A 26,676-nucleotide genomic window follows, 5' to 3' on the forward strand; every position below is an offset into this window, starting at 1 on the left:
AGCGTGTGGTTGCATGCGTAAAGGGGTAACACAACAGTATGCGTATTTTTCGATCTCCGATGACCAACCCGAAGATCGTGTTACCGCGGTATGTTCCGCGTAAATGAATCCAGACGGAGTTCGTGTGATCCTGACTCTCAAAACAATCGTATGCCCAGTACTTATCACCCAAGTACTGCCAAAGCGTCTTGCTTAGAACAACTAATGTCGAAATTCAGAAGTGGGAAACCAAGTCGTGATACTCATAGTAGCCCAGGCGGAGTATCCGAACAAAGGGCAAAATCGAAAATGCCGAAAAATATGGAGTGAAGTATGCGAAGCTATGGGTAGGGCATCACTACCTAAGTAGGAAGTGATCTGAGGAGCAAGTTTAATACTCTTCCTCCGTAGTCCAGCTGTTGGAACCGAATCGGTTTGTAGGCGCAAAGGCGACTGTCTTTCCCTTGCCTCTTTGACCGTTTCTGTTGATGCCGTCACCCTCGTAGTCGGTAAACTCGTCCTCTTCCTCGACCTCATAGTCGTCGTCATCGCCGTAGAAATCCCTGTCCAGTTTGTACTTGGCATTGGGGTCATCAAAGTCGATATTCTCGGATTCATGAACGCTCTCGACGTCGATCTCAGGTTCTAGCTCTTCTTCGGGGCTGGTGGGTACTGACGGTGGGTGTGGATCGACATACAAGGGCGCCACTCGCTGGATGCATATACATCCCGGATGATGACGGAATCTCTGGCCGGTGCGCTGCTCCCATCGCTTGTGAGTTTCGGCTTCACGCTCAGGGCCGGTAGCTTGAATTTTCGAAGGCTTTTGGTGCTCCCTGAGGTAGCCGGGTTCATCCAAACCGCCACCATGTGCCTGCCCAATACCATCCAGATTTCCATCTTCATTCGTGCTCTTCAGGCTCGGCACCGGAGAGGACAAGGCCTCGATCTCATTGTAGATGCCTTTTGGACTGGTCTTCCCGACAAGGAGACATTCTTCATCAATCTCTATCTGCAGGCGCTCAATAGCGCGCGCGTTCTGCTCTCGGCGGGCTTTGACTTCGGCGTGGCGCACATAAACATTGTCTAGGCGGACCTGGGTTTCGCGCACATGAGCCGAGACGTGTGCGCGGATGCGGGACTCCTTGGCTGACTGCTGGTCCGTCTGGAGATGGAGTATGCGCTCGGCACGTCGATGATGCAGGAGCGGGATGTAGAGCGTGCGCAACTGGTCGCGCTCTTGGGTGAGCTCCTTAATTGTAGCTTCCTGTGCATTGATAGCCGCCTGGTTTCCAGCAACCTTGGCTTCTTCGAATTTGATGGAATCTTCCCGAGCCTCTACGAACTCCTTTATGGTCATTCCATTGGGCAGTTCGTCATCCATACATACGACAGCCTCATCTACTTCGGTCTATTGGAAAGTTAGCTATGGCTTGAACGGAAATCCATATTCCTAGTAGACAGTAGGAAAGGAAATTGGTGGAAAAGTAGGTTTACAAGATGACGAGGTGAACTTACATTGCCATAGTGCTCGTTAGTGCCAGCGGCTGGGACACTACTAGACTGTCTACCATAGACACGGTCTAAGCGCTTCTTACCATCAAGGGGAAGCATGAGGTTGTACCCACGTAGGAATGTCGCTGGAGCGTAGGCATCGTCGGCAACACCGGGAGGAGACCAAATCAAGGACGGGTTTTGAGGCACATTGTAGAATGGCGAGAACTCTTCGCCAGTGTTTTTGTCGACCTGGCTCTGTGCGCCCTTTAGATAGGCAGGGTAATGGTCCTTGTCACGGGCGATAGGATCCTGAGGACGGCATCGCGCAGTATGGACCAGAAGCTGCTCATTTTAGTAGATGACGAATGTGGAGAGGGAGAAATAACAACTTACACCAGAGGGATCCTTAATGAACTCGTGATCCCAACGCTTACATCCTTCGGCCCAGGCTAGGAACGTACAAGGCGAGATACGCACACTGGGAAGCCCTCCCTCATCATCGTCCGGGTCTTCATTCGAGTAAGACATGGGATCAGGGACATCCAAGGCCAGAAGGGGTTTGCCCGGAGTTCCAAGGTGGTGAATGGCCGGTCGAGGAATTTCGTACACGGCATCAGTGGGACTATCGCCTCCCATGTTATCAGAACGAAGAGCGTGGTCCATCTTTTCAAGCAGTCTAGTCGATATACTCATTAGCCTACTATATATATGATAGTTTGAAAAACGAATGAAGTATGGGTGAGAGCGGATAGCATACCTTGAAACATCCTTGGGATCCGTAGGCTCGTATGGCTTGACTCCAACGTCCACGTCGTGGCGAGCCTGAATCCAGTCGAAAAGGGGATCAGAGAACTCGTCCATAGAGGGACCACGCATTGCAGCATAGGCCTGCATCATAGAATGAGTCAAAGTTTGCTTCTCTACTCGACATTCAGCGTGAGAACAGCCGGAGAATCGTCCGCTAATAATAGGCGGATTCTAGCCGCGGTTCTTGGACGACTCCCCAGTAGATACAACTGCCTGGTCATATTGATAGTCGACGTCATCCAAGCCTTGCATCCAGGAATTATGCTTGTCAACCAGGGCAGTGCCTACTTCGAATTAGATATTCCATATTTTCGCTTGTAATTGAATTATGGACTTACGGGGATCTACAAGGGAAATTTCCTTGTTGTAGTTGACATCCATGGAGGATGTATTATCAAGCGCCTGCGAATCGACATTGGGGATACCATCCGCTCGGGGCGGATTATTGAAAGAATCCATATTCGCCTAGACCCAAAAGGAACGATTAATAAATGAAAATGGGACTTATGATGCCTGTAGGTATGATAAAGTCAAGGGTATTTTGAGTAACAAGAACTCTCAAGGCTCAAATATTTAGATGTTGATGCAAGTATAAGAGCAATTGGAGTAGAGGGTATTTGAGTCAATATGTAGATGGGAAAATTCACGAGAAAGAATTACGAAGTGTTCGCATCGTATCGTTTATTTGATAGTACCTTACTACTGTACTGATGGATGGAGGGATGTGGTGGTTGGAGATGTGCCAAAGGTGTAGAGAAGAAAGAAGACCAAGGTAGCTTGGTCGCATTGAAAATAATAGATTCATACATACCTGGCTTAGGCGATGGGATGACATGGTGAATATCTAAGCATTAGAAGCCAGACGGCGGTCATAGGAATATAATTACCGGCGTGTTATGTAGAGGTGAAAACAGAAAATATGCTGTACAGGATTGAGCAAAACAATGCGGCGATGATGTGGGGGATGGAGGAAAAGGACAGTAAGAGATTTATTTTCGGCGAAAAAGAAAAGCAATACAGGATGTGATTGATATTTAGTGGAAGAAAATTGTAGAGTGAATTCAAGTCGCCGAGTGGGTGGGAAAAGAGTGTAAACAGGCAGGTACTAAACACTCACGGCGGGCCCTAGTTCACGGACCCTAAATTCTCAATAGCGACCTTGTAACAATAGTTTAGGCAGGAACGCATAATTATCTTACTGGTCGAACGGTGCCGTAGGTGAAGACAAGGACGCCGATTAGTGGCTTGTTCTGCGTACGAATAAAGGCAACTACCTACCTAGGGTACGGAACGATAGTAGAGGCAGGAACACCTCTACATGGTGGAATGGATGATTTAGATATAGCAAGTACCTACTAAGTGGATGGGTAGGTACTTCCGCAAGTCTATAACAAACGCCGGTTAGAAGAACGCCTATTCAAGATATCAACACCAATGCGGGTAGGATAAGTAGACATACAGGAAGAGTCTTGATCACTCCTCCCTCAAATCAATATTCTAGATGAATATATCTATTATCGTTATTGTCATCTTCATTCTTCACTGTAGATTACTCGCCCTGTGCCTAGTAAAATATGTACACCAAAGCAACACAAGCTCTAGTCATACAAATAAAGCGTAGTTAGATATGACGGGTTTCTCACTTCTTTGCCTTGCCTTTAGCTGCCCCAGCTTTACCCTTGCGTCCTTTCGCTGCTGGCTTTACATCTTCGTCATCGTCCTCAACTTTAGCAGCCTTCTTCGCGCCCTTCTTTCCACTTTTAGCCTTTGGCCTTTTGATATATTTATCCTTCTCAATATCAACATCCTCATCTTCATCAGCAACTTCGGCAGCCTCGACAACTTCTGGTTCGTCATCCTCCTCGTCTATTGCCTCTTCGAGATCTGGTTTATCCTTCGCAGCTTTCTTGGGAGCAACAACACTGCTGGACTTCATAAAGGGAATCGGATGCGACATTGAGTTGTACCTAGACGCGTTAGCCTCGAGATCGGGTTTTTTTCTCACATAAATACCACTTACAGTCGAGTGAAAGTAGACTTAGTCTGAGTGTCAATGTTCACTTGCTCTTCGTCTTGAGGACCGACACCCAGCTCCTTAATAAAATCAAAATCTTCCCTGGTGAGGAAATAACTGTCCAAAAGCTCGATGACTTCTTCAACAGACTCTTTGCCTTCATCAGCAAGTCGCTTGATGAGTCGTGTCCAAAGCACTGGTAGGTATTGCTGACGGATCTCATGGTGGTCACCAGAGGATTTGAGTCGCATGTGCGAATGGATCTCGCGGATGTATCTTCCTAATTTTCCGTACTTGCTATTGTTGCCCAGCCAGGAGGTGAAGTTGGATCCTATCATTTGGCCGGCTACAAAGCTAGCTGGTCTGACTGTGCTAAACACTGCGTGAGTGGGCATCAATCCCCAATGTTGTTGTGGGCCATGAATCATTCGATCTACCAAGTCGCCATCACTAATGCTCTCTGCTGCCTTATCGACCATTTCCAGAGCCTTGAGGTTCGCTTCTCGCTTGTTGTACTGGTTCTGGTTTAGGACGGCTGGTTTGGTTCGTAGGTAGTTCTCTTGTATCATCAGGTAGCTGAATTCGTGGTCGTTGAAATATAGCTCAATTTTGTCGTTGAGAGTTGCCTTGCTCGCTTGAGAAAAGAGGCCGCCGCCAAGCATTTTCTGGCAGATATCCCAAGGTTTCAGCACGATCGATTTCTCCCAGGCTTTCGACATATCCTTGCTCTGGCTGTAATCCATAGAGGACTGGTCAAGCTTGACTGTTGACAACATGTTGATAATCTGTCGGATATCTCTATTACTACCTTCGATCAAGGCATCGAGTACTTGTGGAGACAACTTCATTCCCTCTCGGTGACAGACAGTCATCATCCGCGAGCGAATTTGATCAACTGTCGGCCGTTGGAATTTGATGTCAAATGTAACGAAGTCGAACGGCTTCATCTTGGGCAGCTTTCGCTCGTTGCAGATTAGTATAAGAGGAACTTCCGTCTTTTTGCAGAATTTTGCGAGGGCCCCGACACCACCGCGGTCACCGGCAGACATTCCATCTACCTCGTCCATGACGAGTACTATTTTCTTTTTCCCCTCGTCTACCTTCTTTCCGTCCTCTGCGAAGTAGCCATTGAGGGACGTGTTATTCATAACCTCGCTTACCCCAGATTCCACAAGTTTTTTGCTTCTTGTGTCGCTGGCATTGCTCTCTATAACGTCGTATCCTTCGAGCTTAGCAGCTAAGTGTGCGGCTGTTGTCTTGCCAATACCGGGGGGACCGGAAACGATGATAGCTCGAGCCCCACCCATGCCATCCGCCCCTCGTTTCTGGAAGTTGTATTTACGTGACTTGGTCCAATTTCGTAGCCAGTTCTGGATTTTCTCGACTGCTGCTTTATTTCCGCAAATATGACTTGGCTGGGTTGGTGCATACTTCACTGTCCATAATTGAGAAAGCGGCGCAGATGGGGTTTGAGAAGGGCCATTGGCACCACGCGCAGCAGCAGCAGCTTTTCGTGCCTTTTCTGCTTCCGTTTTTCGAGCTTTCTCCTCTCGTTCCATCTCGGCTGCTTGTTCTCTCGCCTTCTCTTCCTCCAACTTTCGCTTCTCGCGAATCTTCTCGGCCCCTTTGCCACCCCCACCGCCGGCCGGAAGACGACGAATGAGTTCGAACAATCCCTCTTCGTTAATAGTCTTGATACCATGCTGACGAATTTTGGCAAGCTTGCTAGGTCCGGCATCTTCGCCTAATACCACATAGTTGGTTTTACTACTTGGTGCACCTGTGATCTTGCCACCATACCGCTTGACCAAAGCCTGGGCTTCTTCTCGTGCAATAGTGGATAGTTGACCAGTGAAAACAAATGTGAGACCGGCAAGGCAATCTTCTTCTCCTTCGGGTAGTTCCGCAGTAGGGTTTGGTGGCGCACCAGAATTGCCTCCTCCCGCGGCTGCCTTCCTCCAATCGAATTTGGCGTCTGGATCTTTAGCCGGTGGTGTTGGCGGTCTGACCATAGGAATATCATCAAATATCGCTTGAATGTTTGCATCTTCTGGTTCATCTGGCTTCTTAGCTCTCGGGGCTCTCGGTTTCTTTGCGGCCGGCTTCTTGCGAGACACAGGCTCCTCATCTTCCTCTTCCTCTTCTTCACTAGATGCGGCATCAGGTGTCTTCCTCTTTTTTGCTGATGTAGCAGCTGTAATGCTCTTCGGGGGCTTCAATGTGGCGGGTTTCTCGTCTTTCTCGGCCAGCTTAGTACGAGAAGCAATTCTTTTAGGTTTGGGAAGGAATTCTTCCTCGCTTTCCTCCTCGGCATAGTCATCGTTCTTCCTTTTATTACGGCTCTTTACATCAGCAGCGAAGATATCATCACCGGCATCTGCATCATCGTCCACGAAAGCCTCATCGTCATCATCCGGGTCATATCGCTTGAATCTAGGTGGTGGCTTTTTTGATGCGGAATCACCGTTCTTGCTAGGGGCTACAACATCCTTCACCGCAGTCTTCTTATTTCGAGGACTCGACCGCACTTCGGCTGTAGGTTTCGGCTGGGGCTTAGCCTCCGGTTTTGTGGCTGGTTGGCTCTTCTTCGATTTGTTCGAGGCAAAGTATTCGCTTGCTGTTGTAGCAGTTCCCTGGACCTTCTCCTCGCTAATGTTGATTATTAGTAAAGAGCCATTCTTTTTCAGTGGTAGTATACCTACGTCGCCTTCTTCCTCGGGGTAGATCTAGTAGTCGGTTTCTTCGGTCTTGGGAGCTACTTTAGCTTTGGCCTATTGATTATCATGAAAAGTGGTTTTCTACATACTCAATAGCTACATCGCCATCATCTTCATCACTGTCATCTACAACCTTTCGTCCCTCTAAAAAGCATCGTTAGTGTGGGTATGACATAATAGGAGAAAATACGCACCGGTACGTCTTTTAGATGAGTCGTCTTCTGCTTTCTTTGAAGCTGGTTTCGTAGGCGCAGCGCCACCTTTGGCTCCAAAAAAGGAGCGAATATCCGACGGCATTTCAACGAGCGTTGAGGGACTCTGGTAAAATAGAGAAGACGCCGAAGTCTAATTGACAACTAAAACAGGTCGACGTCTCTCGCAAGAAAGTTAAAGTCAAACGATCTACGATAATTCTTGACGCGAATAATGACGCGCTCACCCTAGACTAATATGGGACTCTTAATGGATTCGATTCGCGCGTGCACGGGCCTTCTGTCATGGGTGCCTAGGACCCCACTACAGGCAGCTAAAAGACCCCTAGACCTAGGTACATAGGTACTAAGTTTGTAAGCGGGAAGGTACCCGGATGGGTACCTAAGCAAATACCTATCCCACTAGCGACTGGCGGCTAGCAGCGCTTAGCGGCAATGGAACTTTTTAGGATCCATTTTTTGAATCTCGATCCGCCATCATCAATTTTCTAGATGCGAAGCAGCAACGGCAATTGAATACTTCAACTGTCAGAGACAATGCCTTCCAACGGGCCATCATGTCTCGTCAGTGCCCTTCGGGCCCTTAGGGTATCTCATACACCAACCACGCGACCGTCAATAATACGTAAAACACCGATTGCATCTCGAACGATCCCGTCCCCTCAAAATGTCCGACTCTTCTCAGCGACGGCATCAATGGCCGGCAACTGGTTAGAACCGAACTTGAATCGAAAGGACAAGATGATGAAGGGACGACCTAGGGTTGCAACAGGCGGGTCTACCAAAGGAACAACAGTAGTATGGGGAGATTGGGGACTACGGATGAAAGACCATCACCGAAGAATCAGCGCGAAGCAACTGAAGGTCGCAGAGGATACTATCAAACAACGATTACGTGGCCAAAAGTACCGATTATATAAACGAGTCTGTTGCAATGTTGGCGTGTTCGTCAGTGGTAATGAGGTTTGCCTCCTAATGCGTGCTTTTAATGTGCGTCCCTATATCTAACGTATGATTACAGATACGTATGGGCAAAGGAAAGGGTTCCTTTGATCATTGGGCCGCAAGAGTAGCAGTAAACCAGATTGTCTTGGAGCTCAGGGGAATGATTCACGAGCAAGTTGCCCGTGATGCTTTCCGTTTAGCCGGCAACAAACTACCTGGTGAGCTTCATATCCCATTCATTTTTTTACATGGGGAGTACCCTAACATCGCATTAGGCCAATGGGAGTTTGTGAGGAAAGGCGACGCGCCCATAGTTGGAATTACTAAGCTGAAGGGAGGAATCACATTAGAAGACTTGAAAAGACCACGACGAAAAGTCGCTGCGGAGTCGCTAACGCCGATTCTTCCCGAAGTAACGGGCTCCGAAGCCCAACGGACACCACTAGATCTCCCTTGATTACAAGGTCATCTATTCAGTATGTAACTAATATGTATATAAAAAGAATCCATCACATCCGATTTTTTCGATTCATGCGTTGGATGATAGCTCCGATAATTGACCAATTGCTATCAATGAATGGCGATTGGGAGGGACTAAGAGACTTACATGCATGTTAGTAGGTGACGCTAACACTAAAAGGTTGGCGAGTATCGTATGAAGAAACTGCGATATAGCTGCATACAAGCAGGTGCTGAGGCAGATGCTGAGAGCTAGCATACTTCTGATGTTCGTTACTTCCCATCCTACGCTTTATCGGGTATCAACGCTTAGGGTTTTGACCAGAATTCTCTTCCTTTTTTTTTCTTTTTTTTCCCCAGCTTCGTGGTAATTGTTACGACATCGCGATATTTTTCGTACATCAACCATCCGAAATTACCCCTTAATTCACGACATATTCTCGAAGCATCTAGCCATATGCTATGCTTGAAATAACCTCGCAAGCGATTATGAATCTACCTAACCCTTCGCATAGGGGTTTCGGAAGCATGCTGGGGGTTTCGCCTTGTCATGGCCAATCAAACTGAACTTGAATTGAAGACCTTCGAACTTTCTAACGGGCTTTCGGGTTCTTCTCTATCCGTAACTTCTCTTGCGATGATTTCCGGTCTTCCATCCCAGCATTCTTCGGAGGAGCTTTGTCAATTGATACAGTCAAAGAAGCTGTGGCTCATGTCTCCAGGTGTCTGCCGAATACAAATAATCGTAGACCGACAGCAATTATCGATGCTATTAGACAATACCGAGGCTTATTTCGCATTCCTAGAGCATCTAGCTGACGCGATCTGTCAATGTTCCGTAAGTCGGTTCTACACGGTAGCAATGCAAATGCTTACATGGCTTGGCGCGGTTCAGTTATGGGCTTCCCTTGGTCTTACGATCAAACAAGAGGATATCCAATACGAACCGCCGTACGAAGGGGCACCGAATCTTTATTTTATTATCGAGCATCCACAGAAGTCATCGATGCTACTCTCGCCTCCGCAAAGCCCTACTGCTCGCTTCAATGGGATAGAGTGTCTCTTTCGGTATCAGTCAGGCGATCCGGAGGTTTCCAGTACTGCGACCGAACTTCCAGATACACAAGACACAATCATAGGCGACCATTCCCCTATGACAGCATTACACGCTCTAGAGTCGATCAGTGACACCTATGGAGATGTCATGCCGCTTACTTACTGGGGGGAACCATTCGCAAATATGCCTGCAAATCAGGCGTTACACCCGTGGGATGATGCGACTCATCTAGCTGAAATGGCCTTACATGTAACCATTGGCATTAAGAAGCGTATACGTGGTTTGCGGCTGTTCCATCTCGACACTAAGCCATCATTACTCGAACTAGCCCCTACTATTTGGAACGCGCATTATCTCAAGGTTCAGTCTGTCTTGCTTCTAATGGAGAAATTCTTATCTAATATTGAGAGTCAGGCGGTGACATCCCATGTTACAAAATTCCCTCTTATTTCCAACATTTTAGCATCGTCTACTCGAAGTCGATCATCGTCTCTACGGCAAAAGAGCAAGAAGTTATTATTTGATGATGCTTCGAGCCATCAGCCCACAATAGAAACAGGGACTGAGACAGATCTAAATATCATCTATCGGAGTTCCATTGAGAGGAGGCTTTGGAACTTAGTACAAACATCACTCGACCCGACCACACGCACCAAAAGTGCTGGTAGAAACACTGACCCACAATTAGATGAGGTCTCCGACGAACCCTACGTGCTTGTGCCTCTAGAGGTGGACCATTTTGATGCATTTGAATATGGCATTTCAGATAACACATTAGGAAGCATCGGATTCAGTGGTATGCCTAGCGAGAGATTCCCACCATATCTGATGTCGACATATCAACCCCCGGATAACGGCAACGGGTATAATACAGTATCGGGACACCCACGACGGTGGTGCGAAGATGAGGACGTGGAATGTACCGATGAAGATCTTCCTCCGGAAATTACTGGTGAAGCGGAGGAAATCCGCAACTCGCCTCATTCTAATCACGAGAGTTCTTTCTATAATCAATCCTCGAGTTCTAGAGATTCACGAAGCATTCCAGCTTCCCAAGGGCATATTTTCAATGGTTCCGGCAATCTTACAGTAGATGAAGATCTAGATATGCCAGACTATTTTGACGATATGGAGAACATACACGATACCATTGAGGAACCATCATTTGAGCAACAAATTGTGGCCAAAGAGGAGACACTGCGGGAAAGCGGATATAGCAGTGATGTTAACGGTCCTATAGAAGAAGAGTATTACCTGAAGGAAGAACAGGTAGATTCTCAGGACATAGAAATGTATAAACAATATTGATAAACATATAAACGGTAAATACATAATATTATAAGTGCTAGACGCGGCCCGCTGTCATCGAAGCACCCCTAAATATCCCCTTATCCTCGAATCTATTGTCCTCCTATTTCCCAAAATTCTAAACCCATCACTCTTCCTGGGGACCGCGCCTACTAAGACTCGTGGTTGCGACCTATCTTCCCCCCTAATAAGTCTCGCGGTTCATTGTATCGTATATGCTCAGCGAAGATAGGATGAGTGGGTAGGATATTTCGAATGACGCGGCCGTCAAAACCAAGAACCACCGGCAGTATTAAATCACATTCATGCTCTGTAGTTGGCTCATGATAGATCCTTTATCGTGCTGCCGGTGGCTTCGCTCCGGGCTTCTTATCGCCCTTCTTCTCCTTCTTTTTCTTCTGCTCGGGCTTCAAGGTTGCGTAGTGGATGTACCAGATGAGTGTGATCTGAAGGATAATCGCGACGAGGACGACAACTAGAATTGTGAACAGGTACGGTTGGTCGTTGAGGGTGGCGACGGCTTCGTTGGTGGCCCCGAGCTTGGCCATGAATCCGAATTGGCCCGACATTTTGAATTATGTTTTGGCTTTTTTTTTTCGCAACGACTTTCGGGTTGTTGGTTTTTTAAAGTACTCGACTTCAAGCCGAGAGGTGCTTCGAGCGAATGGATTATAGCGGATAGACGAGCGAAGGAGGCTACGCGCTAGCAATATTGGATAATTATGGTGCACCAGTCACACTTAGAACGAAGAGAAAAGAGGGAGGGCAAAGTGATGATAGCTTCACTTTTCTGCAAAATTAGGATAGATTAGAAGGGAAAATAGATGGAAGGGTTTCTACGATAAACTAGAAATCACCCTGAGAACAAGGGAAACGTAAGCAATCCTACATTGACAGACGTTTTGTTGCTGTCATGAGACAAGCGCCTGGCGAGGTCTCGACTGACTTGAACCGATGGATACGTACAGAAACTGACGATGGCGACGATCCCTGTGAAACTCGTGCGTTTCAGACCTGCGGCAGAGTCGACTGGTTGGAGATGGCCAATCATCGATGAGGAATAGGGAGAATTCAGGGGTTGGTGGCCCACTGTTGAGATCTTGGGTGCGATTCGTGAAGGAGCCTCGTTTTGGCGATTGCGCCGCATGAGGTCCTCACACCTTTTTTCGCGAAGCAGCATTATAATTAGATCTTTGCACCAAATATTTGTAGAAGAGAACTAGTTTGTTTATTTCAAGGGATCTTGATGTCAGCGGTCTAAATTGTTAAAGAAAAGAAGTAACTCCCTTGCTTATGCAAGATGGACCAATCAGAGAAGGACGCTAAAGCTGTGTAACAAATTCAGGGTTGGGTGGATCCATGGAGCGGGACATTCTCGGTAAATAGTAAATCCGAATTGAATATTGAGAATCGTAAAAAAATAATTTCTATGTACATTCATATGTACCAATTGAAGCTCGGTATTTCACGCGACCCTACCATTCCTTTCTTGTGTGGTCGTAGCAGCCATAAAACGGCAGATATTTGGGCGCTGGAGATGCGATGAGCGTGGCACGGCCTGTACGATGCCTGCTTTCTAGGCGGCTTGCTGCCGCGGCCAAGCCGACAGCAGCACCATCACAATGCCACACCTTCCACAGCTCGGCGCAGCTCGCTGCGAGGCGAAAACCCCGATTTAAGAGCATACGAGCCGAGGAGATGGGACTCATATCACCGGAAAAGATTGAGGATTTTACCGAACAAACATTTCCTAAGTATACGCTAGAAGAGGTGGAAATTTTGAAAACGAGGTATACGCCAGAACAAATGGCGGCCCTCGAGGCTGGTGAAGCAGCTATCGACCCGAACGATCTTACGATACAAGGTCGAATACGAAAAGATCCTTACAGATTACCGTACCTCGATGACTTCAGCAAAATCTACCCCATTATCGACAAGCGACCCCAGAATAATCCGCCACCGAACCCGAAAGCCAGGTTCATGACAATGCGGGAGCACACAGATGATTTGGCCAACCGCCTCGAGGCCTTGATACCGAAGGATGTGAACTTCGAAGGCATGAAACCGGAGGAGATTGAAAAAGTATTAGAGCAAAGGGTCGACTTTGATATGGAGAGGGCCAAGTACTTGCTCGAGCCCGAGACGATGGTGCATACCAACGGGCCGTCGAACTCAGCGCTCGCACCGTCACTCGGCAAGAATTTATCTGGTGTCGCGGGTATGTACATTCCGCCGATCGACCCGGCGGACGCTGGATTGGACGACGAGGGCAAGTACCAGAAGTTGAAGCGGCGGATAGGCCTGCATGTCAGGGACATCCTGGACATCACCACCAAGGTCCTAGTCGTCCGCTTCGTCTCCAACCAGACCCGTCTCGGCAGGATCCGCAGCGCTTGGGTCCTGGCTATCGCTGGTAACGGTAACGGACGCCTCGGTGTCGGCGAGGCAAAGTCCGTTGAAATGGCTACTGCCCGCCAGAAGGCGACACTTCTAGCCATTCAGAATATGCAGCCTATACGTAGGTACGAGGATAGGACAATCTATGGCTCGGTTACGGCAAAAGTTGGCGCGACAATTGTCCAGATTGACGCTCGTCCACCTGGTGAGTTATATATCGACTATCACTAATTCTACGTGCGAATGCTAATAAACGAGAAAAGGATTTGGTCTACGCGCTTCCCACCGTCTCTTCGAAATCTTCCGTTCTGTGGGTATCCACGATATCGCCGCCAAGATGCCGCGATCGAGGAATCCAATGAACTCAGTAAAGGCCTGCATTCTAGCCTTACAAAGCCAGAAAGACCCCAACGAGATCGCCCTCGGAAGAGGGAAAAAACTCGTGGATGTACGGAAGGTGTACTACGGTGGAAATGTGTATTAATCGACCATGTACAAATATCGTATAAATGAAGAATTCTCAAAGTTAAGGTGTGTGTGAATAAGGTCATGATATAACCCTTTCTGTATGTGCTCGTTATTCATCGTATTGGGTATCTTCTGTTGTGATATACATTATCCGTCAGTTACGTTCTGACGTCAAGTCCCCAATTTTCGTATCCCTATTTCCTTCGTGACCTCATTATAGCAATTGGGACAATAGTCCTTCGCGAGTCGATATATTCCGGGCAAGACGTATTCTCGACATGAACGTATTCAGGATCGCGTACACCAACTAGAGCCATTCGAACCCCTAATGATCATGGCCCTTTAGGTTCGGCTCGGGGGCACGAAGCTATTGTTCTTCATCTTTGTGATATTCCGCATTGCTCGCTCAACCTCTCGATTGGTCGCCCCAGTCGATCTCCTGTTGCAATACAATGCTATATACACTGGCCTTGAGCAAGGTGAATACTAGACTTGTCTTGCGCTCGAGTTCGCGTAGGCCATCGAGGATTTCGGTCGTCGGCTGGCCGGCCATAGTATCGAGAACATTTGCGAGCTGTGAATTTTGGTCAGCTTTCTCCCGAGCCAATTGGGTATAGGTTTCAGACAGCCACATTTTCTTGGTTTGGCTGAAAAGTCGTTATCATCGTAGCTTGTGATGCGAGTAAGAACTATAAGCTGACGCGTGACCTAGAATTACGTAGACTAAACTAATGATATGACTTGCCTTCTTCATGTTTTCCGCTAGTCGCTCGTACTCATCAAGCACCTCCTGCTCTAGAGGCGTGAGCTCGGGCGGAGATAGTAAAGGGTTTGCACCCGGATTATCCATCGTGGGCAGACAATGAAGGTGACAATAGGTTGACTATAAGGAAAGACGCGTGATGATGAGGCTGAGAAAGCGCGTGTTGAATAAAAAGACTGGAGGGGTCCTTTTTCTTTGGTGTCGCATTAAACTTCGGTTCCCCGCTAGTACGTGGGGTATTTCCGCAGTACATGTACTTTACCATGGTACATGCATGCAATCGGGTCAGGAACCGCTTCGGCGATAAGATTAGACAGACCAATCATACGTCATTAGTTTTTAATGGCTTGGGTCGCGAAATGGGAAATGTGCATTTCTTTATGTAAAGTCACTTCGTATATCCGAGGTTTGTTTTCTTCTCCTTTACACAATCCGACCCCCCAATATCTCACACTTCTTACCCACACCGACGCCTCTATCAATAATATATGTTTTCTTTTCTAATTGGTGTCTGAGAAGCTACTCCGCATCTCCGACCTAATTGTGCCTTTGTCCGAAGTCCGAAAGGCTGAGACACCCCAATTACAAGACACAATTGCAAGACATAATGGATTGTAATCGTACAAGAACACAAGCCGCTTGCGTCGGCCGACTAAACCCGCCAGGGTGTAATGAGAAGAGAGAACTGGCCACCTGCCTTTCTCAGATTTCTGCAGCCACCTAAGGGAGGGACTAAAGGACGATACCTTAGGTAAGGTAGGACTTTGAAGGTAATACACCTTTATATGTTCCTCGCGGCCCAGATATGTGAGCCTCGACTCTTGGCTCGGCCCTCGTTTGCCCCAAAGCTGGTCGGTTTCCGACTACCGAGTCTCGGCCGGGTAGTAAATGACCTGCCACTAAATGTCTACCTATCTATCTTTCCTTCTCTCCACGGAAGGATTCTCATCTAACTCGTTTGCTATTTTTATTGTGGTAACAATCTAGATCTCTGCCCCCAACACTAGTGTATTCCTCGCCAACGAATGTGAAGTCACCCTATCTAAGCTGAAGAGACTTATTTCATCCCTTCCCTATTACTTCCCCCTTTACTATTAAACCGCCACTCTGACGCGTTGTACACGAGAGGCGCAAATGACACAACAGAAAGTTATGGTAGATTCCGAATCTGCTATTGTTACTACATTTCCACGGTTCCAAGATCTCCCCGCCGAGTTGAGACTTTTGATATGGCGATTTTCTTTACCACGCCGAGCATTCGAGATCCGAAGAGAGACGGTTTCCGTCAGGCTAGATGACGAAGTAGGCGACTTTAAAGATCTCGACCATGATGCTTGGCGACTCCGTAGTTCAGATCTGGTGGCCGTAATTCTGGCTCCGCCAGCATTGTTGTCGGTCTGTCGCGAATCCCGGAAAATAGCTAAGCGTACCGGATCATGGAAATGTGTCGGCAGCCGTCCTCGAGGTATCTGCCGAGTTCTCAAGTTAGAGACGTGGTTCGATCCAACAACAGACACTCTTTGTTTCGACGACTCCGCTATTCAAAATATTGCTGGGCAAATAACAGAACGGAACGGCCTACAAACCGAAAATACTAATAATCCCGCTATCACTAGATTCTACTTTGCTCAGTCACCTGTGAGCCCTGTCTGCGTCAGCCTTGCAGCGTTGGCAGGAAATTCGGGGAAGTTCTTTGCAGAGCAGTGGAACCGTAGGCTTCGAGGTTTCTGGCACGGCGTACCACAATGCCAATATTATCACGATAGCATATTGATGCACCTGGGTAGATCCCCTAAGGTCCAAGAGATATTTGGGAAGGGCGCTGATAGATGCCATACACTTCTCGTCGACGCGCGTGATTATGGGAAACTACGAAAACTACACAGGTTGTACGTTGATGAGTCCGATACAACCTACTCCCAGGTCTGTCGCCCGGCCCCTTTTTTCCATTTCCCACATTTCCAATACAATGAGCCTCTCCTTCACTCACTTCCCAATGTTGTCCCTATGCCTCTAAATTCATAACGTGATATTGACACAAAGGGTAAACAGCGAAGGGTTGCGGACTGGCTTGAACGTGTTATGGACCCGGAAGGGGATTACATCGAACAATCGCAGAACGACTTGAAAGATCTCTGGCTTAAAGCTCAAGAAAACATACCATTTTCGTCCATCGTCCATTCCCCGGGTCGACTAGGAAACCAGACGAGATCCCTACTCGACCCAGGCGCCGTCCTACACACTATACTACAACAATTTGACCATACTCATCCCTGGTGTCAGGGTGTGATAAAGGGAATGCCCAATATGCGCCTCGTAATTCACTTTCGATTATGCATTACGAATCATGATAAAAAGCATTGCCAGAAGATAAAGGTACTTGGAAATTAGGCGCCACTTGGGAGCCTTGTTTCTCGTATCTAGCCTAAGCCTGTATAGATTTGGCATTCAACATTTGATATTTAATAGGATATTATGATATAGTTATTATGATTCAATACACAATTGTGTACTCGATTATCTAAAGCGTCCTCCCATGTCTCGTTTCACCCACCCAGTTGGGCGGCTTGCCTTTCTTGAGCCTGTAAATGCGGAAGGCCGTCTTGCATGCACCCGTCCAACCGAGTTGTTCTTTGCGCCACTTCCTATTCCCACCGTTTTTGAACAGTTTCTCCACCATCATAGATGGCTCATCAAAACTTTCTCCTTCAGAATATTCATCCCCATCCTCCTCATTCTCCGGTCTAAGCGACGAAATCCCCACTCTAGTCGTTGGTGGTGCACTTATTTGTATCGTCTCACTATACGGCATAGCCTGCCCTGCTTCCTCATCATGTGGTTTTTCTCCAATAGCTGTTTCAGAACTGGAAGCGTTACTAGCGACTTCGATCCAGACCTCGGCTTTTCGAATCGTGTCAGCGTAGATGATGAGTAAGACGATTAGGACTAGAGGTATAGAAGCCGCCCAGAAGACGAAGAATTGGTTCCCGGTGGGACCGAAGGGGTCGCTCATGGATAGGATACTGGAGACTATGGATAGGGGGAGGAGGACTCCGCCCATGTAGGATACTCGGTCGAGACTGTGTTTGTTGTCGTCGTCGGAACTGCTATTGCCGTTGTTGGTGTTTGATGGGCCCCGGGCGCGGGTTCGGCGGCGTCGGCGGGGGATGAAGGTTGGGACGTTTTCTATTGTAATAGGGTTTGTAGGTTGTTCTTGCTGCGAAGGTGGTTGTGTTTGCTCGGAAGGTAGTTGGATGTTGGTGACGATAGGATTCAGTTGGTTTAATAGTGTGGCGCGTCGTCCGAGACGTGAGAGAAGCGCTTCCCACTCCCCGGTCGTTGATGAGGGTTCAAGAGAGTGATATGATCGATCGTGGAACTGCGAGTCACTCAGGTTTCGCTCAAGGCTCTTTTGCGCTTGCCAGTATAGAGCTGTCGTTTCAATTGCACCGACTGGTAAGTCCGTGGATAGGATTTCAAAGAATCCACTCCATTGGTGTAGGGTTACGTCTTCGACGAGTGATCGTACGTCTACGTCTACGGAATCGTTGGCTTGTTCTGCTAGGGTTTCGTATAGCAAAGTCTCGAAACATGGGATTTCTTCACCGTTTAGAGTGTTGGTGTGTTCGTTATGCAATGTGTCGCTACTTGTCCCAGGTTCCCCGAAAGCAGGGCTTGCGCCTGATGAGCGATAATGCGCTTTTTGGAAATACGATGATGGTCGCGTCCATATCGGACGGTCTACGAGGAGAACTACATAATACTGTTAATATTGAATTTCTGGGATCGGTCCGGATGTGGAGTAGGGATACTACATACCGTCTGCCTTGGGACTTAACCACAACGAAGCATGGCAAAACATCACAGCTTGCCCATCTGCTGATGTCATATGCACAGGTGGTCCTCCAAGAACACCGTCCGCCAGTGAGATATGCCCATCGGCCGTCGCCGACGCGAGCAGCTCCGGATACTCAAAATAAGCAAACCCAAAAGCCTCATCCCTTACTCGTCTTCGTTTCGTCAGGGGTCGGTATATCCGTCTACCGACATGCGCATCAACAAACCGCGCATCGATATTAAGCGCCTCCTTCAGAACATCTAGACAATCCGAAGGTAATCCGTGAATGACAAATAGCCTGCGCGTGTGTCCTGGTGAGTTACGTCCCTCTCGCCGGAGACTAGCGCGCAGCTCCGAGGCGCCTCCGAGATGCGTTCGGGTGCAGTGCCGTTGCCCGCTCGGCCATTCTAGTAAGTATACCGGACCGAGTAGATCAAGACGTTGTTGCTCTAGGCTTTGTGTTACGTTGGTGGAGGACGCGACGCGAGGTGGACCGGAGAGGTTTATTCCGATGGTATTTGCCCGCGCCATATTTAACAGGCTGGCTTTTTAATCATGCCTTTCCAACTGTCTAATTTTGTCGCATGCAGAGTTATATCATCTATCCAGCAGCAACCTCTGCCGCGATTATCCATTCAGTGCGTACAGTAATCACATCACCATGCTCTCTATTATGCTAGCGGTACAGCAATAAACCCAGAAAGTTCGAGTTACCTCGGTCCTATTAATAACGTCAATAAAATTTCTTTTTCGTCGAAAGCGTTACCTACCTCTTAGTAACCTACTCTAGGATGACGATCCTATGTGAGATTCGGAAAAGCGTCTCTTATAACCAACAAGCTAGCGTGTGTACTAAAGCAGGCGTGAGATAAGTCCGGCAAGTTTTTGCTTATAAGTAATCTATCGTTAACCGTATTATCATAGAAGAGCAAGGAAATAAAAAATCCGAATAAGATGCCATGTAGTATTTCGAGGCTGCGAACCTCGACTCTAAATAGTCTAACGACGTAGTATCACAGAGATCGGATCGGATCTTCGGAGCTTAACAGGTAGGTGGTACCATCTAGTTCACCTACCCGTGTAGGCAGACGGATCTGATGCTAGAAGACGCCTCATTTAGAAACCAACCTCGTGCCCCGGGTAAAAATAAGTAAAAATAAGTCATAAAAGTCACAGGGATATCAAATCGGTTGATGTGACACACCATCTTGATAGAAGTCAGCAGGTGTCAGCCGCAAGTAACCGTTCTAACCAACCGCCATGGTATTTACGTCATCTCCTAGGTATGTATCAGATTTGATAAATAATAGAAATATCTGTATAATCTGTATAATTTCCAATTTTGTAGTTATGTTGCTTTTCACTTATATGGTCAGTATCTGATAGAATGAACAAAGAGGCTGAAACTGAGAAAAGAACACTCGATTGCTAGTAGGCATGTGAACAGACGAGAGGTCCGATCGCCGAAATCTGGGACACTTGCCGCGCGCCACAGAATAAGAGAATGGAAACACCAGACGGAGGGGCGTAAAGCAGATATTTTGATGATAAAACTGGTTAATGAATGCTATATCACAGGAGCAGGCTAAACAAAGTGGTAGCGTGGGCTGTCTCAAACGGACTTCTAAGACAACATTGACGAGATGATGAGCGAGTAAAAGCCTTATTTGCAACTGTCGTACAAACCACTGCTGACCCGCGGGTCCCTTTTCTTGTCGTCTTTCCCTTCAAAAACTCCTTCGTGCCGATAAACGCCGTACATATATGAATGCTTGATGCCACCTTCGCCCTTTTTCCCTCTTGTGCGTAGCCCTGATAACAATCTTCAACATCAATAGCATTATAGGAATGTCGTAAATAGATAGTGATCTTGAAATTTTGCCCCCTTTCTTTATCTTAAAGTTCATAGTACAACCCATCGATGATGGCGAGTATGATGCTGTGCTGACAGTATCTTATTTCGACAGTAATGTGAGAGCTCAGTAGCAAAAGAAGCTATGCCATAGAAAGCCATAAAAGTTGATGCAAAACAAGCTATTGGTGTGTGGGTAGAGGCGTACTTCTAAATGATAAATCACCTGTCGCTGCTATAGTGGTCGTCGCCATCGTGATGTAATGTAACACTGTTAAACTCTTCGAAAGGGTCCGCGGCCTCGTTCCCGGGTGTCGCCAGTTCACTATCTAACGGCACACCTTTGGCGTAACCCAGTTGTTTCGAGCCGGTAATGTCGACGCTTTCGCTCTCTTTAACGTTTCTAAAGTTGACCGTATCAACACCACGGCCCGCATGAGGAACTATTGGTGGCTTCATGTGTCGAATGAGAGCCCATTGTGTTGTCCTAAAGAAAGGATGCGCTTTAATATCGGACGCGCCAGCTCTTGCGCCCAATCTCCTGGTCTCATCCTTGATTAATAGCTTTCGTATTAAAGACTTGCAGAGACTACACAATAGTTAGCATGGTCACAACAGAGACGAACTTGTTTAGACATACTTTGAAATCTGGGGCGCTCCGGAATGCTCCGGGAATGGTATTTCCTCTCGGAGAATGTTGGCAAAAGTCGCGTTACGATTCTTGCCCTTGAAGGGCGTAGTACCATATAACATCTCGTAGATCAAGATGCCTAAGGTCCACCAGTCCACAGCACTCGTGTGTCCACTACCCTTGATGACTTCTGGAGCAATGTATTCTTCAGTTCCTACAAATGAATTCGTCCGGAAGTTCGCGATACACGATTTCGTATCTATCGTAGGGAGGGACGAGGTGCTGGCGCCGTTTTTGCCCATGATCATGGTGGGCTTACCACCAGGATCCGATTGTTTCGAGAGATCGAAGTCAGAAAGCATGATATGCCCCGATTGGTGGAGCAGAATGTCTTTCAACGTCATTAGTAAAATTCTGAAAAAAGGAATAAAAATGCATACTCTCTGGCTTCAAGTCTCTGTAAATGAATCCCATCAAATGAAGGTATTCCAGAGCAGCTGTAACCTCTGCGGCGTAGAATCGCGCGTCATCTTCGGGGATACATTTTCCGGGGCGGGTTTGCAAAGCTCGGAAGAATTCTCCACCGCTACAATATTCCATGCATAGATAAAGATGGTCTTCGGATTGGAATGAATGATATAATGTTACGATAAATGGATGGTTGCTCGTCGCTAGAATTTCTTGTTCGGCTAACGCTCTCTTGATCTTATTGCGCTTGATCATCTCCTTCTTGCTCAGGACTGCTTTCGTAAGCACTACTCCGTAAATGCCGGGGATAGGGGAATAGGGAACCAACCTTTCATAGCATAGAGTCTAGAGCTCTTCTTTTCTCTTACGAGGTAAACCTTTCCAACGTCTCCCTTTCCAATGAGCTTGATCTTGTCAAAACTCGCGGGCCCGACTTCGACAGTGCGGACCTTGATCGAATTGGAGCTATACGTCCTGCGGAAAGCTAGGGAATTTTGGGTTGGTGGCGGAAGAGCTCCGAGACCATCATTTTCGGGCACGGAAAGTGTTGCAGCATCGGCAAGTGAAGCTTTAGCATCGATGAATCCTAATGATATAGAGTCTTCACCGTGGATCAATGGCTCTTTGCCAAGCTCCGCGGTGGCTGGTCTTTCTCCGCTACCTTTACCTTGGCTAAAGAGGCCCTGGGCATTCGGGGCACTTGCAACCCTCCGTAGTTTTCTTGCCAGCTCTTCTTTTGTAGCATTCGTAGCTTGTTGTTTCGCGCCATCTGGTCCATGTATTTTTAAGCTCGGAGTATCGGGTGGGCTGGGTGGTACGGATCCCGAATCGTGATGGCGTAACGCAGGTTGGCCTTGGTGGGCGAAATACGGGTTGGCATTGGCGGTGGGACTAAGAGTATCGTCTAAGGGGTTACCCTCACTCGCTGTGGTAGTCGACCTAATCCTACCGACATTGGTGAAAAACCTCCTCGATTGACGGAAGCCAACTTTTCCTTCTGACTTTAAGGAATGGTCAAGGCTCTTCTCTTTTTCGCTATTGTTATTGGAATTATTGTTGTTGATACGGAAGAAATTCTTCAATTTTTGGTTGAAATGGCTATTGGTGCCAGCAGAGGCGGGCGACTTGACGGGCATTTTTTCGTTATCGGTGTTGTCGCCTAAGCTAGAATCCCTAAGGTCAACATTCGGATGATGCCATGATGTGAATCTCTTTCTGATGCGGAAGTGGGAACCTCGTTTCGCGAAGGAAGATGTTGGAGAGGGAGGGTTTGGGGATGGTCGGTTGAGGTTGGAATGGTGTTCAATTGACTCGTCGGACCCCATGTCGGCGGTAGCGCGGCAGAAGCAGTACAAGCAGTACAAGCAGTACGTTAGTAGCCGCTATTATGACAATTGTCTGGCTGGACGGGCTTAGGTCTGCCAAACCAGGCCTGGCGCTGGGCGCTTGGGGCAAGGGCACCAAGGGCAGGCTATTACGCTACGCTCACTTGGTAAGCTGGCAAGGCCTGGCTTCGGTCGGGGGAGCCGCTTAGAGCGAGCGAGGGGCAAAAGGGGCGGGTCTAAAGGACGCTGAGAGGGGGCTGAGTTCCCACTTGGGATACGTTGCGTTGCGTTGCGTAGCGTTCCAGGTTCGGGTTTCCTTTTTTTTGCTTGCTAATCAGAACACTGGGTAGAATAGATTAGTTGATGCAATGTACCTAGCTCATCATTCCGTAGGTACCTACCTCCTAGGTACAGTACAGAACCTAGCCAGTTAGACAGACACTGCAGATACCGGTATACCGTGATGTCTCGAGGAGCCCCGGAATTATGGGGTTTCTTGAATTCCTGGATCGTATTTCCCCTTCTTCCAACCCCTGTACTGCTGTTGCTGTTGCTGCAGTGCCAATACGAAGGAAAAGGTCCTAAAAAGGGACGTCCGGATATACGAAGTCAGATTCAGATTCGGGTTCCAGGTCCAGGTTCCAGGATCAGAACCAAGGTCCTGGTCCAACTCAAACAAAACGGTTTCCCTTTTTCTCTTTTCCTCTTTTCTCTTGTTTTCTTGTTCTCTTCCGATAGCTGCGGATGCGCTAATAAAGTACGACCAGGCTACGTACGCGACAAGCCTAGACACTTAGCTAGAACCATTCGGTCCGCATGAACATTGGCAAAACTATGGGTGTTCGCTCATAGAACGACTCACTCACGAATTGATTCGTTGACCTTGGTTATCTTCTAGGTAAGAGTTCGGCAAATAGAAAAGGGGAAAAAAGCAAGCAACATTGATTTTGTATTTAGTAGTAGTTGTTGTAGTAGTAGGGAAATATAGGAATGGTGAAGTTAAAAAGGGATATGAATCCCTTTTGATCAAATGGATTGATTGAATTAAGAAGGGCGACGCGAATTCGGGGCTTAGAAATACATCTCAGCTTAACTTTCACCTGAGTTCATTTACATGTAGTCACCTAAGTTTGTAGGTAGATTTAGGTGGTACAACAGGTAGGATAGGTACTTGATCTGCTAGCTCGTTACAGGTATTGTACCTGCCTGTCTACGCTGAAGTTCTGTAGGTAAGACGCTTGATTCTAGGCGCCACTCTTATTCCCGCAGTTATCCCACATTTGATAATCTACACCAGCAAATGTACTTGTACTTATCGTTGTAGTACACATCCATCGGTCCGTACTCTCGCCATAATACCGAAACACTTTTTGAACAAACTCGACACGTGTGCCATTTTTTATTATAATTTCTTTCACCTATGCATGTCCTTCAAAGGGTATAATATAAAAAAGGAAACGAGAACAACCACCAACACATATGATGGTATGGATCCTTTAATACATCACCATCTCCAAGTTGTTTTATGCAACTCACCGACTGGAGCTCGTGGAATGGATCCCCTTCGGTGCTACGCTATTAATGCCGGTTATGCATCTTACGTCATAATAGAAAATAGGCAAGCTGGAGCCCGTAAGTTTAGTTATTATGACAATTATGACATACCTATATCCAGAAGCCTATACACTGATAAGCATCGTGCCATCGTCAGGGGTTCCATATTGATTGGTCAGCCTTAACGCCATCGGGGAATCTCTAAGGATCCTCAGTACCGTAGATATACGGTAGTCGTAAGATACAAGATAATGCATTGTCTCCTTTAAATGATATATTGCGGCACACATTTAACTCGGCAAGCTGTTTCATCATGCGGGAAACTTCGTGATTACAAAAGTTTGCTGTCCGTGAGTACTGTCTTTGATACCTAACGCATGAGAACCTGGTAAACTCAAGTCTCCAGGACTCTACCATTTTTTTCTGCACTCCTTTGTATGCAACAGAGCTTTAAACTCTTCTTTTATGCGTGTCAATCATACGCCTATTTTTTCGAGTTCTCGATTTGTGGTATGTACATCCATCCCTGAGAAAATCGGACAAGGGAATGTAGAATTATGTGTGTAGACATGCAGTGTACATTGCCAAACGCCACTTATCCTATTAGTATCGCGTCATGAGACCCAATTAGCAAAATCGACAATCAGCGGAGATCCATCCGGATTAGCGAGACTGCGGCTCGGCACGGGAATAAGGCAAAAAGCATCGGCTTTATCCCTATATACAATCGGATTTTATCGTCATGATTCACATCGAATCAGTCAATTCCTAGCGTCTGTTTTCTGTACTCCTCTTCCGTAAGGGCATTCTCATCCATCTGTATTAGCAATCGCCTCAACTTTCGGTTCCTTTCCTTGAAATGCTGGTCGTCCTCGAATTGCTGGTCCGTAACCGAGGGAGTGATTTGATTGCCATCTTTGTCGAATAGGTAGGACGGAAGTCCATCAACAGTCTCGGGTTTTAGTGTTATGATACCATCATTCTGATATCCTTCGCCTCTGTACCACATATACGATCTGAAATGTTCTTTCTCCATGTGCGCCTCGAATTCTTCCCGGTCTGTGAACTCGATAGGTGGTTTCCTTGCTGCACATTTCCCCCATAAGCAGGTAGCTGGCTCTTCGTCGCCGTGGACGATAAATACGTGCTTGCGTAGGGTCTTCATGTTATGCAACTCTGCTGGACATGCCCGCGCAGAGGAATATTTCCATTCGCAGGTAAACGGTATGTACTCGGCCTTAGATTGCAGATAATTATCTCTGGCAGGGAGTTCGGGAGGGCGCGGTGGTCTTCCTCGTCGTTTTAATTCTTTAGTAGGTTGGTTCTTTTTGGGAGCGGGACTAGCGGTCTCTCTGCTGCCTTCTTTGCCATCCGCGTAGGGCCTTCCAGGTCTCCAGCCTTTCGGTCTACCCCTTTTCTTTGGTTGAGGACTGGATTCTTCCCTATCATTTTGCGTAAAAGACGGAATGACAGAAACCCTTTTCGCCATCGGCCTCGGTTGTGTTTCTGGCCGCAACCTTCGGCTTCTATCTGCTATAAGCTTCTCTTGCCGCGCATGAGATGGCGAGGCGGATACTGATCGAATATGTACGGCTATTTGAGTAGTTGGCTTTGTCGGGGTGGCGGTCGGCGTATTTGTAGGTATATTAGTAGAAGGCCCTTGCACTTTTGGCTTGGTAGCTGAAGTTTGCTGGATTTGCTGGTGTGGTATGGGCGCTTTGGGGCTGATAATGTGACGTGTCTGCATGATATCTGACACAACCGGGGGCATGATAGCATCTTCTCCTAATTCGTCAGGAGAAGAGTCGTTGGCGAATGTTGTGACAATGGGCTTATGAGAGGCCCCTGCTCTATTATCTTCCATAGCGTTGATCTCAGAATCAATCGATATCTTTGCTTTTGGTAGCCGTAACATGAGATAATATTAGATCTTTAATGAGATTAGAATTAAATCATTTGTTTAGTATTTGAAATTTTACTTACTAGAGATATCAGAATAGCAGTATTAATTGAGCCCCGTGCTCTTGTTTGTGAGATACAAACGTTCTCGATGAGATGAATGATGATACGCTTAGAGTTAGACGCGTCTTGAATTCAATGAGATTCCAGCTTTAACTGTTAAGAAAACGGAAACCTTCGTTGGGGACCGTTTGTACCTAGGTACTGTACATGTACATACGATACGGTTTTGTTCCGTTTAAGTGGGGTAATCGTACCCATAGTCATAGTGGCCATAGCTCCCTAAAGAAGCCCTGGAGCAGCCTCCATTCTATACTACGCTCTCCAACTTTGCTTCTTTTTCTCTATTACTCCGGGGCATGCACCTACGGATGCTGCACGTCACCATCTTGAGGGGCATCTGGAACTAGGTCATACCAAGCTGCA

At 47.2% G+C, this 26,676-nt stretch overlaps 11 protein-coding genes across 11 annotated transcripts; 4 read left to right on the forward strand and 7 right to left on the reverse strand.

Moving 5' to 3' along the window:
* Positions 1 to 370: 370 nt before the first annotated feature.
* On the reverse strand, positions 371 to 2,352 carry F4822DRAFT_429508 (uncharacterized protein; the record flags this gene model as incomplete). The annotated part of the gene is made up of 4 exons (XM_051461113.1): positions 371 to 1,390; positions 1,498 to 1,818; positions 1,870 to 2,152; positions 2,234 to 2,352. The coding sequence occupies 4 exons, from the start codon at positions 2,350 to 2,352 to the stop codon at positions 371 to 373; spliced, it is 1,743 nt and encodes a 580-aa protein (XP_051314666.1).
* A 1,426-nt stretch (positions 2,353 to 3,778) lies between these two features.
* On the reverse strand, positions 3,779 to 7,535 carry F4822DRAFT_404312 (replication factor RFC1 C terminal domain-containing protein). Its single transcript, XM_051458187.1, has 5 exons — positions 7,209 to 7,535; positions 7,104 to 7,158; positions 7,000 to 7,044; positions 4,304 to 6,946; positions 3,779 to 4,250 (listed from the first exon to the last, which is right to left on the reverse strand). Exons 1-5 carry the CDS (start codon positions 7,309 to 7,311, stop codon positions 3,923 to 3,925), a joined length of 3,174 nt encoding a protein of 1,057 aa, XP_051314667.1. The 5' UTR covers positions 7,312 to 7,535; the 3' UTR covers positions 3,779 to 3,922.
* A 228-nt stretch (positions 7,536 to 7,763) lies between these two features.
* F4822DRAFT_429511 (ribosomal protein L16) lies at positions 7,764 to 8,628 on the forward strand (the record flags this gene model as incomplete). The annotated part of the gene is made up of 3 exons (XM_051461114.1): positions 7,764 to 8,189; positions 8,248 to 8,389; positions 8,447 to 8,628. 3 exons carry the CDS (start codon positions 7,764 to 7,766, stop codon positions 8,626 to 8,628), a joined length of 750 nt encoding a protein of 249 aa, XP_051314668.1.
* A 276-nt stretch (positions 8,629 to 8,904) lies between these two features.
* F4822DRAFT_261583 (uncharacterized protein) lies at positions 8,905 to 11,163 on the forward strand. The gene is made up of 3 exons (XM_051454582.1): positions 8,905 to 9,468; positions 9,526 to 10,047; positions 10,102 to 11,163. Exons 1-3 carry the CDS (start codon positions 9,181 to 9,183, stop codon positions 10,993 to 10,995), a joined length of 1,704 nt encoding a protein of 567 aa, XP_051314669.1. The 5' UTR covers positions 8,905 to 9,180; the 3' UTR covers positions 10,996 to 11,163.
* Positions 10,961 to 12,229, reverse strand: F4822DRAFT_404316 (uncharacterized protein). Its single transcript, XM_051458188.1, has 2 exons — positions 11,962 to 12,229; positions 10,961 to 11,785 (listed from the first exon to the last, which is right to left on the reverse strand). Exon 2 carries the CDS (start codon positions 11,562 to 11,564, stop codon positions 11,331 to 11,333), a length of 234 nt encoding a protein of 77 aa, XP_051314670.1. The 5' UTR covers positions 11,565 to 11,785; positions 11,962 to 12,229; the 3' UTR covers positions 10,961 to 11,330.
* Positions 12,230 to 12,537: 308 nt separating this feature from the next.
* F4822DRAFT_429514 (uncharacterized protein) lies at positions 12,538 to 13,876 on the forward strand (the record flags this gene model as incomplete). The annotated part of the gene is made up of 2 exons (XM_051461115.1): positions 12,538 to 13,597; positions 13,656 to 13,876. 2 exons carry the CDS (start codon positions 12,538 to 12,540, stop codon positions 13,874 to 13,876), a joined length of 1,281 nt encoding a protein of 426 aa, XP_051314671.1.
* A 390-nt stretch (positions 13,877 to 14,266) lies between these two features.
* Positions 14,267 to 14,710, reverse strand: F4822DRAFT_429515 (DASH complex, subunit Dad3; the record flags this gene model as incomplete). Its single annotated transcript, XM_051461116.1, has 2 exons — positions 14,267 to 14,434; positions 14,579 to 14,710. The coding sequence occupies 2 exons, from the start codon at positions 14,708 to 14,710 to the stop codon at positions 14,267 to 14,269; spliced, it is 300 nt and encodes a 99-aa protein (XP_051314672.1).
* A 341-nt stretch (positions 14,711 to 15,051) lies between these two features.
* On the forward strand, positions 15,052 to 17,123 carry F4822DRAFT_404320 (uncharacterized protein). Its single transcript, XM_051458189.1, has 2 exons — positions 15,052 to 16,546; positions 16,676 to 17,123. Exons 1-2 carry the CDS (start codon positions 15,758 to 15,760, stop codon positions 17,012 to 17,014), a joined length of 1,128 nt encoding a protein of 375 aa, XP_051314673.1. The 5' UTR covers positions 15,052 to 15,757; the 3' UTR covers positions 17,015 to 17,123.
* Positions 17,124 to 17,144: 21 nt separating this feature from the next.
* F4822DRAFT_429517 (uncharacterized protein) lies at positions 17,145 to 18,992 on the reverse strand (the record flags this gene model as incomplete). Its single annotated transcript, XM_051461117.1, has 2 exons — positions 17,145 to 18,376; positions 18,443 to 18,992. 2 exons carry the CDS (start codon positions 18,990 to 18,992, stop codon positions 17,145 to 17,147), a joined length of 1,782 nt encoding a protein of 593 aa, XP_051314674.1.
* Positions 18,993 to 20,535: 1,543 nt separating this feature from the next.
* On the reverse strand, positions 20,536 to 22,548 carry F4822DRAFT_437423 (Pkinase-domain-containing protein; the record flags this gene model as incomplete). The annotated part of the gene is made up of 4 exons (XM_051462413.1): positions 20,536 to 20,902; positions 20,954 to 21,335; positions 21,385 to 21,684; positions 21,741 to 22,548. 4 exons carry the CDS (start codon positions 22,546 to 22,548, stop codon positions 20,536 to 20,538), a joined length of 1,857 nt encoding a protein of 618 aa, XP_051314675.1.
* A 2,330-nt stretch (positions 22,549 to 24,878) lies between these two features.
* Positions 24,879 to 26,360, reverse strand: F4822DRAFT_261774 (uncharacterized protein). The gene is made up of 2 exons (XM_051454583.1): positions 26,275 to 26,360; positions 24,879 to 26,221 (listed from the first exon to the last, which is right to left on the reverse strand). The coding sequence occupies exon 2, from the start codon at positions 26,204 to 26,206 to the stop codon at positions 25,049 to 25,051; it is 1,158 nt and encodes a 385-aa protein (XP_051314676.1). The 5' UTR covers positions 26,207 to 26,221; positions 26,275 to 26,360; the 3' UTR covers positions 24,879 to 25,048.
* Between the last annotated feature and the right edge of the window lie 316 nt (positions 26,361 to 26,676).

The sequence above is a fragment of the Hypoxylon trugodes genome (assembly GCF_022578975.1).
Source record: "Hypoxylon trugodes strain CBS 135444 unplaced genomic scaffold F4822scaffold_5, whole genome shotgun sequence".
NCBI lineage: Eukaryota > Fungi > Ascomycota > Sordariomycetes > Xylariales > Hypoxylaceae > Hypoxylon > Hypoxylon trugodes.

Excerpts from the sequence above, each read along its gene's own strand:
- F4822DRAFT_404312 (XM_051458187.1), bottom strand. The coding sequence starts at position 7,311 with ATGCCGTCGGATATTCGCTCCTTTTTTGGAGCCAAAGGTGGCGCTGCG. Across the intron at positions 7,159-7,208 it reads CTCATCTAAAAGACGTACCG|AGGGACGAAAGGTTGTAGAT; the intron begins GTGCGTATTTTC and ends GATGCTTTTTAG. Across the intron at positions 7,045-7,103 it reads GATGGCGATGTAGCTATTGA|ACCGAAGAAACCGACTACTA; the intron begins GTATGTAGAAAA and ends GTAGCTCCCAAG.
- F4822DRAFT_261583 (XM_051454582.1), top strand. The coding sequence starts at position 9,181 with ATGGCCAATCAAACTGAACTTGAATTGAAGACCTTCGAACTTTCTAAC. Across the intron at positions 9,469-9,525 it reads ACGCGATCTGTCAATGTTCC|TTATGGGCTTCCCTTGGTCT; the intron begins GTAAGTCGGTTC and ends GGCGCGGTTCAG. Across the intron at positions 10,048-10,101 it reads GGAACGCGCATTATCTCAAG|GCGGTGACATCCCATGTTAC; the intron begins GTTCAGTCTGTC and ends ATTGAGAGTCAG.
- F4822DRAFT_404316 (XM_051458188.1), bottom strand. The coding sequence starts at position 11,564 with ATGTCGGGCCAATTCGGATTCATGGCCAAGCTCGGGGCCACCAACGAA.
- F4822DRAFT_404320 (XM_051458189.1), top strand. The coding sequence starts at position 15,758 with ATGACACAACAGAAAGTTATGGTAGATTCCGAATCTGCTATTGTTACT. Across the intron at positions 16,547-16,675 it reads CCGATACAACCTACTCCCAG|CGAAGGGTTGCGGACTGGCT; the intron begins GTCTGTCGCCCG and ends AAGGGTAAACAG.
- F4822DRAFT_261774 (XM_051454583.1), bottom strand. The coding sequence starts at position 26,206 with ATGTTACGGCTACCAAAAGCAAAGATATCGATTGATTCTGAGATCAAC.